Source organism: Vidua chalybeata, chromosome 1 (genome assembly GCF_026979565.1).
Source record: "Vidua chalybeata isolate OUT-0048 chromosome 1, bVidCha1 merged haplotype, whole genome shotgun sequence".
In the NCBI taxonomy this organism is placed as follows: domain Eukaryota; kingdom Metazoa; phylum Chordata; class Aves; order Passeriformes; family Viduidae; genus Vidua; species Vidua chalybeata.
In genome coordinates this window covers 136,969,597-136,988,041 of record NC_071530.1, presented here as the reverse complement: position 1 = coordinate 136,988,041, position 18,445 = coordinate 136,969,597, and the positions used below count along the sequence as shown (strand labels likewise).

General features: G+C 32.3%; 1 protein-coding gene across 3 annotated transcripts in view; it reads left to right on the top strand.

Moving 5' to 3' along the window:
- CSMD3 (CUB and Sushi multiple domains 3) overlaps positions 1-18,445 on the top strand; it is a 587,056-nt gene that overhangs the window by 359,507 nt on the left and 209,104 nt on the right. For all 3 annotated transcript variants that reach the window (XM_053944919.1, XM_053944910.1, XM_053944900.1), the window contains 3 exons: positions 5,789-6,004; positions 6,621-6,809; positions 15,961-16,130. In XM_053944919.1, the coding sequence (XP_053800894.1) occupies positions 5,789-6,004; positions 6,621-6,809; positions 15,961-16,130 (575 nt within the window). The remainder of the gene's footprint in view (positions 1-5,788; positions 6,005-6,620; positions 6,810-15,960; positions 16,131-18,445) is intronic.

The following is an 18,445-nucleotide window of genomic DNA, read 5'->3' as shown; positions in this document are numbered from 1 at the left end:
AATATCCACAGTGAAAAAGCCTCCTGAACCTACTGATGCTACATCACATGCTACATTTGCCTTTGTTACCTCTAGGTATGATACATGGCTTTTAGAGTTATGGGAATGTAAGGGACTGTGTATCCTTTGTTCTTCTGGATAAGCAAAAAAGACTAATTTAGAAAGTGTAAAGAAACTGTTAGACCTGTAGTAATTTTTCTTGCACTCTGTCTGAGAAGTCATTGGATAACAGCACAAGCTTTATAATCTGAGAATTGAAGGCAAGTAGCAGAGATGGATAATGGTTTAGCTTCATGGAGTAATAAATGACAGAAAATTATGTGGATTCTACAGTAAAATGAAGTCAGATTAAGCTACATTTTTCAGGATTCTTGAAAGACATTTTATTAACACTTTCATTTCTCTTAAATTAAAAATAGGATTATGAAGAAAAGAACTTGAGAAGTTTTGTGACGTTTTGGGATTTTTTAAATTTTCTTTTACTTTTTAGAAAATGAAGCATCTTTTTTGTGATTTATCTTTTTCTTAAAACTTCCGCTAGGGAAGTACTTAAAAGTTTGGATAAATAAAAGCTGAAATTCTTGATGTTATAATATTTTAAGTGAAGCTGTTGAGAAAATCCATCATATATAATGAGACTTCTGAGAAAATAAATTTGCAGAAATAAAATATACAGGGGAAGAAATAATAGTACAAATATGGATATTTATAAGCACATATACACTGATATATACATACACACATATTTATAGACTCACATTCTTGTTTGAGTCAATATCGTGCAATGTTACAGTCTTGGGGCAAAGTGGCTGGAAAGCTGCTCAGTGGAGAAAGACCTGAGGGTGCTGGTTGACAGCTGCTGAACATGATCTAGCAGTGAGCCCAGGTGGCTAAGAAGGCCACAGGCATTCTGGCCTGGATTAGAAATTGTGTGGCCAGCAGGACCAGGGCAGTGATTGTATCTCTGTACTCAGCACTAGTGGTCCTGTGTCCAGTTCTGGGCACTTCAGTACAAGAAAGACATCAAGGTGCTGGAGCATGTCCAAAGATTGGACATTAGGAGAAAATTTCTTCATGGAAGGAGTTATCAGTCATTGAAACAGGCTGCCCAGGGAAGTGTCATCCCTGGAGCTATTTAAAAACATGTTCATGTGGCATTTAAGGACATGGTTTAGTGGTGGACTTGGTAGTGTTGGATTAGTGGCTGGACTCAATGATCTTAGAGGTCTTATCCAAACTAAATGACCTATGATTCTGTAATTTTTATCTTGTTGTATGGAAATGTTATTTAGAAAAAACATTAAGCATGAATGCAATGTCACAATTTGACTGGCTGCTCAAAGAGCTGCTGGAAAAAAACTGTAGAGTGGGTATTTGCTCTGGGTAGGAAATAGTGTGTGAAATCCTCATACTTTGTACTTGTTGGCAAAAGGCTATTAATTCTTTAAGCTCTTCCTGTTGTACTGCATGAGGAAGATAGCTGTCCTTTTATGATAATAAGTCACAGGCTTACTTAATTTAAATTTCTAACAGTTAAGTTCTGTGTCGCAGTGAACTTCGTCAATTAGGACACTTCTGTATTTAATGGAAAAATGCATATATCTTTAGGATATGAGTCATTGCATCCTGAAAAGGTATCTAAAACAGATGGAGTGAACTATCCTCCGAAGGTACCTATTCATCTTCAACCATCATATAATGTCCAGGGGGTTAATATAGTCCCCAGATGAAGTGTCTATGGAGAGACTGAGTGACTAAGGTTTACATAGTTACCATTTAGAAAAATTAATCCCATACATATAAATGGGTTATTTTAGTGAGAGGGAGAAATAAACTTTGTTCTGGTATATCTCATTTTCTGCTCTATTTCATGGCTAGTATAATTTCAACTTCAGAAACCCAAGGAGTATCTTCTACTGGCTACCAACTAGTGAGATGGTTTTAACTTAAGACTATTTGGGTCTTTTTTCTACAAAGTTTTATAGTTTCATGTCAGACTGCCAATAAAAAGTGTATAACTTCTAGCTCCAGAATGCTGTGAGGTACTTTCTAATACACACATCTTTATGTTACAACTTCATACTGCTATTAAATAATAATAGGTAATTAAATGCATAGATTTTGTTATGATGTATATTTTATGTCTGTATATGTCGAATTGCTAGGAAAAACAGTTTTTGTGTTTGTATATACTGTTTTAAATAGCAATATTGCAATATAAATATACGTGGTTTTAATTTTACTCTTCAAGTGTATCTAAACTATTTAAAATTAATTTTTCATTTGTGTTCTTGTGGACCAGCATTATGATTCTTGAGTGTCAATTACAACTTGATATAATTTTCTTTCATTAAAAAAATATTAACTAGAGAATTGAACATTTATCTTAAATATAGTTAATATTTCTATTAATTACTATTATGAAGAGAAAAGGAAGACCCTATTGATAGTAATTATTGCACTTTGTCTGTGACTAGAATACAATTTAAATATAGGGAGAAATGAAATTTGTGGAGTATGTTTTAAAAGATCTATTATGAGATCAGTTAATTAACCCATCCCCCAACAGTCTGGGTTGTAACACAGAAAAGGAACATTTTACAGTGGGATGTCTTCCTATCTTCATTTCAAATTTTAAATATTCCCCTTATAAAGAAAGGCACATGTGAGGCAGAATGAGAAGGAATCTACCTGAACATGTCTTTTAAAATTCTTCCCTGGAGAAGACACAATCTGTCACACAGCACTTATTAATGTGATTAGAATATTTTCTGAAGAAAACCAAATTGTACAGCTACTGCTGTAATATACCTTGGGGTTTTGCTAAGAAATGTCATGGCAATCGGGAAAATTGATGGAAACATTCCCTTGAGTTAAACCGTGAGTGTGATGTTTGAACAATACTCAGTGAAGCTCAACTATGATTCACAGGAATTTCATTATTTTGGGTTACTACCATAAAATTTTCTTCGGCATTTCTGATTTTGTTATTTTGGTATACATGCATGCATAAAAAGGGACAAAATTAATTTGGAGTGCAGTCAATGCAAAAAATATGAGCTGAAATTCAGTTTTATTTTGTATATATATCACATGGGTTTTTTTAAGAGCTCTTTTCATGTGAAATCAACACTACATCCATTATTAACTAAGTTTAAAAAAACACAGACATTTAAGAATTTATTAATTCCAAAGCTAAATTTATATACATTAGTTCAAAAGATATGCAACCCAATCTCAATTCCAGAATTCTGTGTGTGATTTTTGACAATTTATTTTCACACAAGCTGGGAGAATAAATATAGGATGATCAAAATAAATGAATGGCTTTGTTCACGTAATTAGCAAATTAAGAATTTTTAAAAGTCAGAATATTTTTTTGAATTATTTATTTTTACCATAAGCATAAAATAAAATCTCATCCACTAATTTCTATATCAGTGCTACTAAGAATGTATTTTTCTAGATTCAGAGGGAGTATGTGATGTGTGTGGAGTTTTAAGAAAAGAAGGAGGTATCTACCTGAAAAAACTGAATGGTTCTCCAGTCTCTTTAAAGGGAAGTAAAAGATAGAGATCTCCAAGATCCGATGTTTTTCTCTGATTGCTCCCATCTGTATGTCCAGCTGATAGCAAGACTAAGCATGTATTCCAAAGATGCCACTATGTACGGCTGTTCACACAGATTAACAAGGATAGAGGCAAATGTCTTATTGGCCCACACAGAACCACCAGCAGCACTGAAACAGACATGAACACCACAGGCAACCAAATCCTATATCTCCATCCAGGCTGGGGGGAAATGGAGTCTGTTAGAAGTGACACTCACACATGCATGTGCTCCCCCAACCTACCATATTCTGACCCAGGAGCTGGACTCCAGTCTCTACTCCTACTAGGTTCTGCCTGGGCTGTGACCAATGGCCCTTTTTCCAGTTGTCCCCTGATCTCATCCTGCTCCCCAGACAGTTCATACTAATGTTCACTAATGGTCACCCGTGTGCTCACTCTCTGGACAGAAGAGACATTTGCACACTAGTCAGGAGTAGAGTTTTAAAATAATAGAGGAGAGGTTGCACTGGTTAGGTGCAGGGATTAGAGAGCCTTAACTCTCTCTCTTTTCCAACACGTTTTTCACTCTTACCTGGTATGATCCCTTCCCTTATCATTCCTCTGGCCCAAAACATCTCACCAAAAGTTTTATGGTCTCCAACCACCATGTTAAAAAAATCTCATCTTCAGTTTTACTTGATCTCACAAATTCCCTCAAGTACTTCAGGGTAAATTTCTAATTTTCATGAGACCCAAGATAAAACTTTTTCCCCCATTATCGTCAATTACTAATATGCAACTGCTTTAAGATTACAGTAATACATTTAATTTACCATCAGACAGGAACATAAGAATTCTGGTCTTTGTTAGTAACTCCACTTAATCCTGCTCATTAAAGCTTATGTGTGTGTGCATACCATTCATTACTTCTCTTGTTTCCTGTCTTTGCTTCCTGTACTGAAAAGTCCTTTACCAGGTTCATAAACCAAGTGTCCTTGCATTCCAGATACTCATACAAGCTGTATTTCTTAGGGGTGATTGAGTTGCATTAACATGAATGTTTAATGCTATTCAGGCAACCTCAGAAATATTATAAAAAACAAACAAACAAAAAACAATAACAGACAATTGTACTGAGAGCTTCTAAAGCTGCACTTGAGATCTAGAAAAGAAAAGGTAACCTACAACATCTCATGGGGCACTATATTTCTTTATTTAGATAGCTTAGTCAAGCAGAGTATATCTAGCTTGGATTTTATTGCCCTGTTTGGGAAATTTGGGGCTGGTGGTGGCAGGAGTAGGGCGAGTGGTGCAGTGGTGGGTCTGCAGGAAGAGGAACTATTTCTTTGCTTTTCAATTAAATTATGTTTACTATTAAAAATCTATTGGCCATGAGAGTACCCAAAGGTCATTATTATTCATCTGCTATATTAATTTGCAATCACATGAATGGATCATCCTAAGTACATCATCAGATATATTTGAAGAGACTGAATTATTCGTTTATAACTTACATGATAAAACTGAAAATAGTATTACATTAGAGGTATCCATAATCACTTAAGCTAGCTAATGGATTCTTCTCTTTATTTTTCTTGGCTTTTCTGTGCATGCTACCAAAAGATCATGCTCTAGCCCTTAGTTAAAAGTGCAGAAGTGATTTAATTGGCTGTTTTGATCTTTAAGTCTTTTTACTGCTACTGTATTCCAGGAGATATCTTCCTTTCTAGATGTGCAATTTATAAATGATTATTATTTTAAAAAATTGCATTGTTTACGTATGTCACATCTTATTAAGAGATCTCCCCTTATGTGTCATTAGTGTTTAATATCATATATTTTATAATATTTTCTTTCACTAGTGCTACTCAAGGATACTGGTGATTGTAAGAAATAAGGCTTACCTTTTTTATTCTGCCGTTAACTGTTTGTAGTTTTAATATACATAGTATGTCATTGGATTTTACACAAAAGTGGAAGCATCCATCTTTAAATTCTATAAATCAGATGTCCATATTTTGCAGCTAAAGGCAAAAGTTAAATATGGTGTCAAAGCAAAACCTACTGCAAAGATATTTTAATTCCAAAATCATGACAGATACTAATTTTTAGAAAAATTGGATTATTTTAATTTTCCAAATGATGATTCATAATGTGATGCATGAATTTTAACCTTGGCTTAGTTACATGGATGTTAATAGGGTGACATGTAAATATAATTCTACTTTTTCTAACAGGTGTGCAATTCACCTTCTACACATTTCATTTGGAGGATCATCATGACTACTTACTAATAACAGAGAATGGCAGTTTCACACAGCCATTGGCACGTCTGACTGGCTCAGAGCTTCCTTCACCAATCAATGCTGGTCTCTATGGAAATTTTAGAGCTCAGTTGCGGTTTATTTCAGATTTTTCAATATCGTATGAAGGATTTAATATTTCTTTCTCTGGTAAGGAAATACCTGTAATATCTGGCTCCTGAAAACGTTGCTGTTTTGTTTTTTTTTTTCTGTATGCTATATAAAGAAAAAAAGAATTGAAATTTTTTAATGAATATATATACTGAAAAATTATGTTATATAATTTTTTCCTAAGCACAATAATTTCAAAGCAAGTGAACCTCTGTGCGTCTGCAAAGGACACATTTGTGCTACATGATAAATAAGATGGCAGTAAACTGTAAGACACATTATCAAGTGAGGGGAGAAAACAGAATTAGTCTAATTTCAGTTACTGAAATTCCAGATGAGCTGAAGTGTCAGCTATTTAGTTTTTGTTGTGCCATTTTAAAATTTTGTATTATTTAATGGAGTTATTTATGCCTCTTACAAGAATGATAAATCATGTGGTGTCATGCATCTTTAAAACATTGTGAATGTATTGATTTGCCTTACTTTCAACATAATCTAATTATCAATTTAACTTTCACACAATAATTTTGTTTTAAAATCTGATGCCTGTATTGATATTCAGGTGGAAATATACAGAAATTACTAGACTGCAAGATTACATATATGACTGGTAGAGAACGTGTTCTCATAAAAGCTGACTTGCTTTTGTTGGCAGAGTATAATCTTGAACCTTGTGAAGATCCTGGAATCCCACAATTTGGTAGTAGAATAGGATTTAATTTTGGTGTTGGAGATATTCTGACATTCTCCTGTTCGTCTGGATATCGTTTAGAAGGAGCTTCAGAGGTTATTTGTCTTGGTGGTGGACGACGAGTATGGAGTGCACCTCTGCCAAGGTGTGTGGGTACGTGGTCAGCTGCTTTCATTTGCTTGTATGTGTAGTCATTGTCCATAGACTTGCAGATTTGGAGCATGGAAAAGCATGGTAATACACCTCTTTTTAATGTACTCTCATATTTTCCATATCTCCTTAGTCAATTTTTAGTAAACTTTTTTTAATATATTTAGTATTATAAGTGGACTTCATAGTCTATACTTGAAAGCAATTCAAATTGAGGACACAATGATTACTCTTCCTATTTGGATTAATAAGTTAGGAAAACTGGGTATAAATTTAAATCAGCATTTACCTGTTCAGATGTCAGGTAATTTTTTTTTTTTTTGGTCAATGCAAGCTTCCAAGTGATACCTGTATTATAAAATTGTAGTTAGATCACTTAGACCAGATTTATTTCATAAAACTAGGTCCATTTATAGGAGTACAGTCAACCTGGACATCTTATGTAAGAACCATATCTTCAGAATATCCTTAGAACAGTTATTCTGGTTTTTAAATGATAGCTAAGATAATTCAGAAGAAACACTCTCCACTCACTGTAGAGGTAGCCTATAAATGTAGATTTGACTAGAAATTTAGCTTTAAATGGCTAAAGAACGTTGATTGAGCTGAATGCTTCCTAAAGTATTTGGATTTCAGTCCTGTTGAGAAGTGTTAAAACAATAAGGTCTCTAAAAAGTAGGATAGTTGCGAAAGTGTCTGCATTATTTTTATTTAAGGGTATATATTGCTGAAATTTATTAATGAGTATGTACTATATGGAAAGGTTTATACATTAAAACATCTGCATCAGTGTGCATTTAAAATATTTTTTCATACTAAATTGTATGTTAGTAGAACATAAATGTCTTTCAGATGTTGATTGCATAGTAACTATGGATTGGTTATGTGTTTCCTCTTATTTGTTGTTAAAAATCAACATTTTGATTTTGTTTGTTGTTGATACAGGTCCAACATGTACAGATTCGTTGAACCTGTATCAACATTTTTAGGTTCAAACCACTCCTATGTTTACCTCAGTATAAGGAAAATTATGAATTTAGCTTATGCATTAGCAACATTTATATATGTACCTATAGAAGAGATAGTTTAGAAGCTGAGTCAGATCTATGGATGAATAAAAGTTCTTTTTGTGTTGAGGTTGATGAATTTTTAACAATAAGAGTAACAATGAATGCGTGCAAAGTCAAGAAGATAGGTTAAATTTCAGTAATAAATTTCAGGAATGGTTAATAAAAAAGAATTAGTAAATTATCAGCAAAAAGAATCTTTCACAGCAGCATAAATGTAAAAAAAAAATCCTATATAGCTTTCATGACAGAAAAATAATGTTTATGTTTGTTTGTTGGGGGAAAAGAGAAAAGCTGTAATAGAAGGAATAAATTATATCCTATTCAACATGTTTTTTCCTTACTTTTGAAAATGAAAATCTCAACTACAATGGCTTAATTAGCCATTTTCACTCTTTAAGTATGCAGTCTTTGTCAGTCTTCTGCTTAATTTATGTGTCCTAATAAAGAAATTCGTACAAGACAAGAGTAGAAATTCCTGTCAACCACTTATATTGGACTCAAAATTTATGTATTAGTACTGTTGCTCATGTTTGGCATTTTTTGTCAAAATGATTAATGAGAGAATGCTTCTGATACAATGTGCACTTTCGCATACAAGCAATATGAGTTGGGAAGTAACCACTGCTCATTATATTTGTGTTCAGATTGTCAACACAAGAATAAAATGCAAGGAAGACAGATAAAGTAGAAGTTTGGTGTAAGGCCAAGCATCCCTGTCTGGATACAACAAAGGCTAATGTGTTTGGTTTTGAAACAGAGTAGTCAGTCATAATTATAAACCAAATAATTTGCCAGAAAATTAGCAGCTGTCTTTCCTTTTCTTATTTAGAAGATGGATAAATACTTGTAATAACTCTAATGTTATTATTCAATCTGTAAAAATAGTCTTTTAAAAAATTGACTTAAGACTTAAGAAATGAAATTTTGAAATTAGGAATTATTAAATGGCAAACTAATGTTCAAATAGAAAACAAATATATTTTTACTGAATTTTTAAGGCTGAATTTCTCAAATTATAGTGTTATCTCAATTCAGTAAGGCTTGATATTGTGCTGGAACAATTTTTATAATAATATTTTTCTAAAAAAGCATAAAGATTTCCCATTTTTCTGTTCACAATATGATGTGGCACTTCTTGGGGTAAATGTCTGTATTCACTCACAGGGCAAGCATAGCTGGTAGCTGAAGCAACATGGTAGCCAACACTTTGGTGTGTTATCTACTCTGTGTTGGCTAACAGAACTAAAACACACTCTGTATGAGTTACTACAAAGTAACTGCCACACAGCAAACTGAACAAGCTGTTAATAAATGGGTGTATCTAATGATGACAGAAAAAAAGGCCATAATCTTTAAATTACTTGCTTTGAACTTTTCCATGGACGGTGAAAAAGTCTCTTTTGACAGTAAATAATACATTCTTTTAAAAAAATTCCTACAGTAAGTATGAATGCATGTTCACTTTTGACTTTATAAAAAGCAAAATATAAGCTCTGAGTGGTCCTAAGGAATCAACATTTTCCTCAATATGCTAAGGGTTTGTCTCCAGCTTGTAATACAGAGCAGAGAAATCATCTTAAGTTTGTGAATATGGAGCTGCTTTCACAGGGTTGTAGTGCCTCTGAAATGTTCTGATGCATTTGGAGCTCAGACATCTTTGCCTAGTTGTCTTGATAATTTTCAATGCCATAGATAGCTTACAAGAATTTTCCTGTAACTGTGAAACAGATAGGAAAAAACAAGAGCAATTATTATTACTTTAAACAGAAAAATAATGACATAGATAAAATTTAACTTTTCTTATCATCAATAATAGAATGAAGATAATTAAAGATTTTTTAGAGCACTGTCATTCCTTAGTTTCATGATTTATTTTTATGCTATACTCAAGTGATAACCAATGCAGTGTTCATATTCAGCACACATATTTCTTTCTTAGAATTGCTTTTCTTTTCAGTGAAATGTGGAAAGTTGTTTCTATTCACCAGGATTTCTTATGTCTTTTTTTTTTTCTTTCGCCTGCCCTTTTCCAGTTTGTCTTTTCATTCCTTATAAGGCTATTCAATAGCCAAATTTTACTAGCTTTCATTGTAACTATCGTGTTTGAATTTATAGAGCCTAATTGCTTCTATGTCTGTGTAAAATTATCTGTGTCTTCATAGCTTCGCAACTGTGTCAAGTCTTTTCCTTTGGCTTTCTTAGGGCCATACAGTTTCTTTCCAGGCTGCTAAACCTTCACTGGAAGACATTGACTTTAAAACTTTTTTCTCTTTTGCTACTTTCACTTTTTCTGTTCATTCTTCTCAGTATGTCCTAAACAGTCTCTAATTCTGGACTTAGAGAATTTAGGTCAGTAGGTCAGTAAGTCCTAAACAGTCTCTAATTCTGGATTTCTAAGGAACTATGCCCCTTGAAATTATAAAAAGCAGACAAAAGACATAAAATATCTACAGACAAACTCATTAATTTCTGTCATGTTGCATACTTTTCAGATAATATCGTACACAATTTTTTTCCATCAGAGATTTTTTGCTAAGGTGTTTACTGATGCAGCTTCTTTGCCAAGCTTGTGTTAAGGTGCTTTTCAAAGAACACCGAGAACAGACATTTCAGAAATGTCTGAAAGGTTATATTGTATGAAAGGAAAAATAATTTCAGCATTGACTGGATATGCATAAATATGGAACCAAGGAAAGGAAGGTGCTACCACAGATACATCTGTAGTAAGTTCCTTTATTAGCAGAACCATTAGTTACCCTCTGTGCATCTTATTCCATATCCCATTAATCTTACTCCATCTACATAGCTCTATCCATTTCTGTGCATACAAAACATTAGAGATAAAGATTGTTTTTAATATATTTTGCTTCAAAAAAGGACCTTTTGGTAGTTTTGAGATTTCTTTTAATATGTGGAATGTTTGGGCAGCATGAATTCTGAGTTTAAGGATTGTGATACCCACTTGTAAATGTCATTGATTAATCTCAGAACAAATGAATCCTAAACTTTCTTCTGTGCATCAGAAGTACTTTTATTCCCTTAAATATTTCTTCTGTCAGGTGTGAAAATGTTATATGTCTATTATTTTCTTCAGGGATAGGATTCCTGTAAAAAGCAAAACACAGTCATGGAGGTCTCGCCATATGTTTGTATAATAGCATTATGATGTGATAAGACATTTTTTAATATTTATGTATTTTTAGATTTTGTATCAAGTTTTAATTGTTCCTGTTCCCCATGTGGAAATTTTTACTAAGTTCCAACAGTTCCAGCACTTCCTGAGTTATTTTGTGGAGGGTTTTTTTTTTTGGTTGTTCATGTTTTTGGGATATTTTTGTTAGGGTTGGGTTTTTTTTATCAGAATATTAAATTAGTTTAAAGGAAAATCAGGCACATTGGTAGTTTAAATTCTTCTAATATAGAATGTGTTTTTTTTTAATACAATTTGCTTTGTTAACATTAATTCAAAAGCTCATTTGTCATGCTATTTCTTCATCCTCCTTTGATTGATTGCAATGCAGGAGAATATTATTTAATATATATGGAACTCTTACCCATTCTTGTCAGCCGGAGCAATCAGTTATGAAAAATAACATTAGTAATGTAAGTAATTCTTTCTAAGAAAGATTTTTTTTTTTGTATTTGGCCATTGGCCATTTGGCTATTGATGTAGAAATATCTTTTTGTAAAATTCATTTTGGGTCATAAATACAGGATCATCCCAGATCTGGAAATACTATCTTTCATTATAAGATAAATAATGTAGTCATAAACCAGCCAAAGTATAATGAAAATAAGTTTAATACACAAATGGCCACATGAATCTTTTGATGTTCAGATCAAATAGGAAGTAGATAACCTGTATTGTAGATACATAATAAGAAATTTCTGTTAATCAATTTTGTCTATATGAAAGGAAGTCTTGTATTGTGGAGCAATGTAAAATAAAAGGAAACCCCACTATTCTTCCTGATTGAAGAAGACAATGTTCTTTTTACGTTTTTCATCAGCATAGGGTTGCCTGTATTTAACTTGTCAGAATATAAAAACTGCCTGGAAAACTTGTGATAACCTTATGATTCATGCTATTCACAGAAAGAAAGCTTTAGCAACAGCCTAATCCTTTCAGAATTTTTGTCCTATTGTCTATTTTGCTGCTGTTTTGACATGAAACTATTTTCTGGTTTCTGCCAGCCTTCAGCTGAAGAGGTAGAATGTCTGAAGACAAATAGCTTTATAAGAAACCCTTTGTTGAGCACTGAATTTAGATACAGTTTCCTAAGTAACTGTTTATTTACAATCTAGTACAAAGTTGTATAGAGATAAAATCCTTTTTGGAATGTTTCTGTGTCCTCGCCCAGTCAAGCTGTTGTAATACACAGTCTCCTAACCAAGAGATACCATCTTTTCAAAACACAGGACTCCTAGATGTAGCTCTTATTTTTTGATTCTAAAGGATTGCATTGAAGAAAACAATTTCCCTCTGTCTGAATTTTGACCTGTAGGTGCACATAGTGTGTTTTTGATTCATAATTATATATGACAAGAATTTAATCAGCTAAATTGTGAGACATGTTGCAATATTCTCCTTTTTTTTTTTAAGCCTTTAAATTCATTGAAGAATTGAATTCAAATGGTTAAGTTACCCAAATAGATGCATTTCACTTCTTGGTTACAATCACAATGACATTTCACTTGCTTACAAAATTTAAATACATTAATAAACAGCAGTTAAAATTCATCTGTTTCATTATGGAAAGGTGCAATGAACACATATTCATAACCAAAAGCATCACAGTCTTTTACTGTAATTATCTTGTTATAGAAGTTTTTACTTTTCATTATCTTTCCTTTGATTTTTTTGTTTATTTTCCTTTCTAATACTGAAATGAATCTATTATTTCTGCCAGAGTCTGGAAACAGTAATTTACTTCAGTAATTTACTTACTGTTACATCCTTCTACTTTATATTAGGCTGAATTAAAGTCTTTGTGAAAATATATGTGGATGTGGAATATTTTTCCTATTTTTTTCAGACAAGAAAATTGTGTAGGGCAGGGTCTCAGTTTCAGCTGAAACAAATAGAATTTTTTTAAAAAACCAAAACTTTATTAATAAAACAGCCTGATTTTTATCTCTGTTGAACAGGGAATATTATTAAAATGAAACATTAATACAGTAGCAAAATATTTGTAAATTCTGATAACAGCTCTACGTATGATTTAAAGAATGGATACTGACTCTCTGATCCACTGTAATTTTTCCTTTACTTCTGAAGTACTGTTTTGTCACCTCTTTTCTATGTTTCCCTGTTTACACATATTCCCTCAATTTCATCCTGGTTTGCCTCTTAAATTTCTTTTTATCTTTCACTCACTGTAATGCCTGTTAAAATTATTTTCCAAACGCTTTGAAAAATTTGCATGTGTTTAATATTTGGATTTATTTTAAAATTAAGAACTACATTTACATTACTTTTTCTGGACACTTTTTTACTCAGCACACATATGCAAATAGAATTATTATGGTCTCTTTTTATCATTGCTCTAGTATTAACATCAGAGAATAGAAAGAAACTGTAAGTCCCATGAAGGTCCATGTGATTTTAAACAATAAAACTGCCTGTTGATGTTTATAGATAGGAGTGGAGATTCTCAGATAGAACTGTAGTTTGGAACACCTTGCAATATTAATTGTGGACTTTCCCAGTTTGATGTAGCACTTGTTCCAAAATATAATCCTAACTCTCGTTTTTGTCTGAGCATGTGTTTGATGCTTTGTGGTTAGTTGTTCTGTAGTGGTTTTTTAAGCAATAAAGCACTGACAGGAGGCAAGGAGAGAAGCCAGGAACTAACTGTTGATTTATCAGAATTCTGCTGAGAAGTGTACAAAAGAAGCAAATGGAGGACTGTGTGCCTCCATGGAACTGTGATGATGCTATGGGAGAAATAGTATTATACTGTGGTTTTTGGCACTACTTTTACTAAACTAGCTTTCTTGTCTGCTAACACAAGATACAAAGAATCACAGAATGGTTTGGCTTGGAAGAAACCTTTGAAGATCATGCGATAGATCCATTTGCCATAGGCAGGAACATTTTTTAATCAATCATGTTGCTCAAGCCCCATTCAACCTGACTGGAGAGTTCCAGGGATGGAATATCCACAACTTGGAACACAATATCCTTTCTTTAAATTCAGAAAATCATATTGATAAATACGATGACATGAAACACAATGACAAGATTTCACCCTTCTTCTTAACAGAAAACTTAGCATGATTGTAAAACACTAGTTAAAATTGTCTTAACAGTTAGCTTACTGCTGTGTTCAGATTTTTAAAAATTGCTTTGAATTACAGTTCTTACATAGCCCACAGTTGTTGGATCAACTTAATACCATAATTACCTTGTGCCTTTTGGCTTTTATATCCCTCTGGATTGGGAAAAGAGATCTCACAATCCTGAAATTACAATCATCTTACTCCTTTCTGTTGTAATTCAAAGTGACCTGCGCATCTTTGAAATAGCAAATACCCATTTATTTGAGAGTGCAATAAAAGGATAGCTGTGATCATGTGGAATAGAAGGTTTTCCACTTCTGCCTAGATTGTGTGTATCCAGCTGTTCCAGGACAAAATAATGTCGCCTGAATTATTTGGGTACTTGTTCTATATGACTGAATTAGATGTAGTCATCAAGCATTTGTTCTTTGATCTGTGCCTGATTTGGCTTTTTGTGCAATGTCTGCTTTAGCTGCATACAGAAAGGGTAGTTTATCAAGATGGGTTTTTTTGTCAGTGCTGTCTATTAATTTCATGTACAAAATATATATTTCAATATCCTGAATGTTGCTTAAACAAGTCTGTGGTGGAAATTATAAAAATGTTAATAACAAATAAAAGCTTTTAGAATAGACACCATAGTTTGCCTAAACATCTTTCCAAACCATTAAGATTACCACGTGGTTTTGCACAACAACATTGCTTTTTCAGTGAAATTACAAATAAACAGTTAAATTCCCAGGTTAAAATACATGAGATACATTCTCATGAGGCTAAAATAAGTGGCAAGAATATTGAAATAGTCCTAAAAACAAACATTAACTTAGAAAATTTAGTGTTACAATTAAATTTAAAATTAATCTAAATCTGTTTAAAAGACAGGAAATATTTCTTTACTTCCACTATAATGGTTGCATATCAAGATTAAATAAAAAAGGGAAGCAAAAAATTGTAATAGTTTTTCAGTGGCTATTTAAAATACGTGGTAACTAAATGATAAAAATTACTTAATTAAAATTATGTATATAGTCCAATATATGATAAGAAGTGAAAGTTAGTTTATAATGCCGAATGAAGTATTGCCACAAGTGTTTATGTTTCTAGGGTTTTTTTTGGGTGATTAAATCTTAGATTATAACTTTTACTTCTTGAAGTAATAACTGTATTACTTGAAAATAATTAATTCTTTTCTCCCCTCAGAGTTATGTTTATCTTCTTTTTTTGTTATTGAAATTTTTTTTCTATATTTATCTGTAGCTATAACATAATATTTTACTACTGTAAATTACACCATTGACTATGTTGATTATCTTTGTTAAAAAATACCAGAGGAAAAAAAATCTTTATTTCATTAATCTATGTGAAAATTTATGTATACACACATATATATATATTTATTCATGTGCGTGTATATATAAATAAATACTCATGTAAATGTATAGAATTCTTCTACTTTCATTTAATTTGTACATCTTTATGAATTTCAGTATTGGAGGAATTGAAACAAATACAGCAAAATTTAAGGAAGTGCCTATAAAACAATATGATGATGAAATATGTCATTTATATGACTTTAATTCTTAGTGTTTTTTGATATACTTTTACTAAAGTATTGCAATTTAGAACTATTTTTGTAGCCTCCAATCACTGTCATGATCATGTACTTAAAACTGGATTTTAGATATTAATAAACCTTATTAATGTTGAACTAGGTTACATTAACATTACCATTATCACCATTACTAAAATATTTATGTGTTCTATTAAAGCATGCCTTAACTTTTTTTTTTTTTTAATTGCAGCTGAATGTGGAGCCTCCACGACAAACAATGAAGGAATCTTACTGTCCCCCAATTATCCTCTTAACTATGAAAACAACCATGAATGTATTTATAGCATTCAGGTACAAGCAGGGAAAGGAATCAATATTTCTGCCAGAACATTTCACTTAGCCCAAGGAGATGTTCTTAAGGTATGCAATCATGTGACTTATTTGTTATTCCTGAACTTCTAGTACCTCCCATCATTGAGGTTTATCTGCAATAGTATAGTACTACGTAAGTGGATATAAAGCATCTCTTACAAATTTGTATTGCATTTTTAGTGTTAAATATTCATCAATTACATCTTTGGATTTATTTACTTCCACAGTATCTTCATAACTTGAGCTGTGATCGAAACATAATAAAACATAACACCCATAACTTTAATTTAACACAATCTAAATACTGCCTTTTATACATAAGTTTTACACTTTAAATTACTTTAATCTGGTGTGCATGGGAAAAAAAGCAACAAAAGAGAAAAAAGGATACTACAACCTACCACAGTTTTATACAGTGATTTCCCCATCTTTGATTTGTTCATAGATTTCAGTATTTTACTCTAAAAAGTATAGTTCCAGATACATGTATTACTTAGCCATCTACACATTTAAAACTGATGTTGATCAGGGTGTCTTTTCTCATATACCATCTGCAATAGCACACCAATAAAATAAGATATCTGTGATTAAATAATTGTTCAGTTGTTCAGAATATGTAATTTAATTAAATTTGCCTTTGTGAAATCAAATGAACAAAAGGTACCATGCCAATCATGTTTGATTTAAAAAAGTTTTTCTGCCATATTCTTATTACTTATGTAATAAATATTCTGTACTTATTAAATGAGAAGGATTATAAAAATATGTATTCCTAAAAAACAACTCGGATTCGTACTGGGGTTTATCTCATCTAACTGTAACCATCTGTGCATTAGGGTGGGATTTCTGTCCTTAGTTGTCAGATACAAGCATTTCCAAAATGGGCTAATTATACCTAAAGTACAAGCAGACCTAAACCAATATTGCAAAATAAAATTTGGCATAAAAATAAAAGGAAATCAAATTATTAAAAAAAAAATACTGTGCTCTTCTTAAAGCAAAACAGAAGCAAAGGAAAATGAACCAAAAGGTACTAGATACCCAGAATGCACAGGTGTGTTTATTTTATATTAAAATTGCTGCTTGTTTGAGAACCAAGTGGATGCCCTTTAAGTGTTACATTAATTAATTTTGAAAGATTTAATTTGAAAGCTCTTTAGTATTTATTAAAATGTAAGTAGTATGGGGAAAAAACCTCAAACCAACCAATGAACCAGTTGTTCAAGTAACTGTTAGCCAATAAAAGCATATGGATGGATTTTTCTCAAGATTTTTTAGGTTGAAACGATTCAACTCTATTATCTTATTTTAAAATACATACCACTGTGGGAATGGAGATACAGTTATGTACAGTTAGGTAAATATAAATGAATATAAAAATAAAACAATTCAACCTTTTTTCTTTTTTTTCTGATCGAATAATTTATGACTTTTTATGGGCCATTTGAACCATATGCACTTCAGATGTTTAACTAGACAATCTTAACTCAGAGACTTAGAGAAAAAAATTCTGCTTTAATACTGCTACTCAATTAATGTGAAATTAAAAGCAATGCAAAATTAATTATAAATAGACAAAAGCCAGCTGTAAATGTCAGTGGCAGAAATATTTGCTGTATATTGCAGGTGTATTTTTTAAATGAAACTAGTGCTGTTTAATTAGAGTGTTTTTCAAGTCAGCAGCCTTGAATTAAAATGAGCTGAAATTCCTCCCTATTAAAAAAATCCAAAACAAACTCTAATAGGTATTTTTGATTATGACTGTCACTTTTTTTAGTCTATCTGACATCATAGCAAGACAGAAGCACTCAGCCTTTACAATTATGGGAAGAAATATCTGTGGAAGTCATTGTGTCTTTTCCTGCCTCCTTTCTTAGATGAAATTCTCACAAACTGTCTTAATTCTATCACACTCTTTTTTTATGTGTTCATTTGATAAAGAAAAATTCTTCAGGAAACACATTACCAGTCACACATTCCAAACCCTTTCTCCCAGAATCAGTTCTGCAGTTGTCTGTTGATCCCTTTCTATGATCTTATTCTACTCTGAAAGAGGAAATATTTGACTGTTTTGCTGATTGTGGAGAATAACCTTTTGGCTACAGGAATCGGACATTAGAGTTAAATCTTTTAAATGAATCATTGCCTTCAAAACAGCCAAGTGACGTATAGTGAATACAGAGTTCCCCATCAGCTGTGAAAGAGGGAGGGTATAGTGGTCACCATTTTAAAATCAAGATACTTAAAACACCAGCTTCTAGAGAGGTCTTCCTTCCCCCAGACATAAATGAAGCAATTCCATAATGTTTCATAGTTAAAACTCAGGTTTTTAGTGACAACTTTTGCTTGGATAATCCATCTCT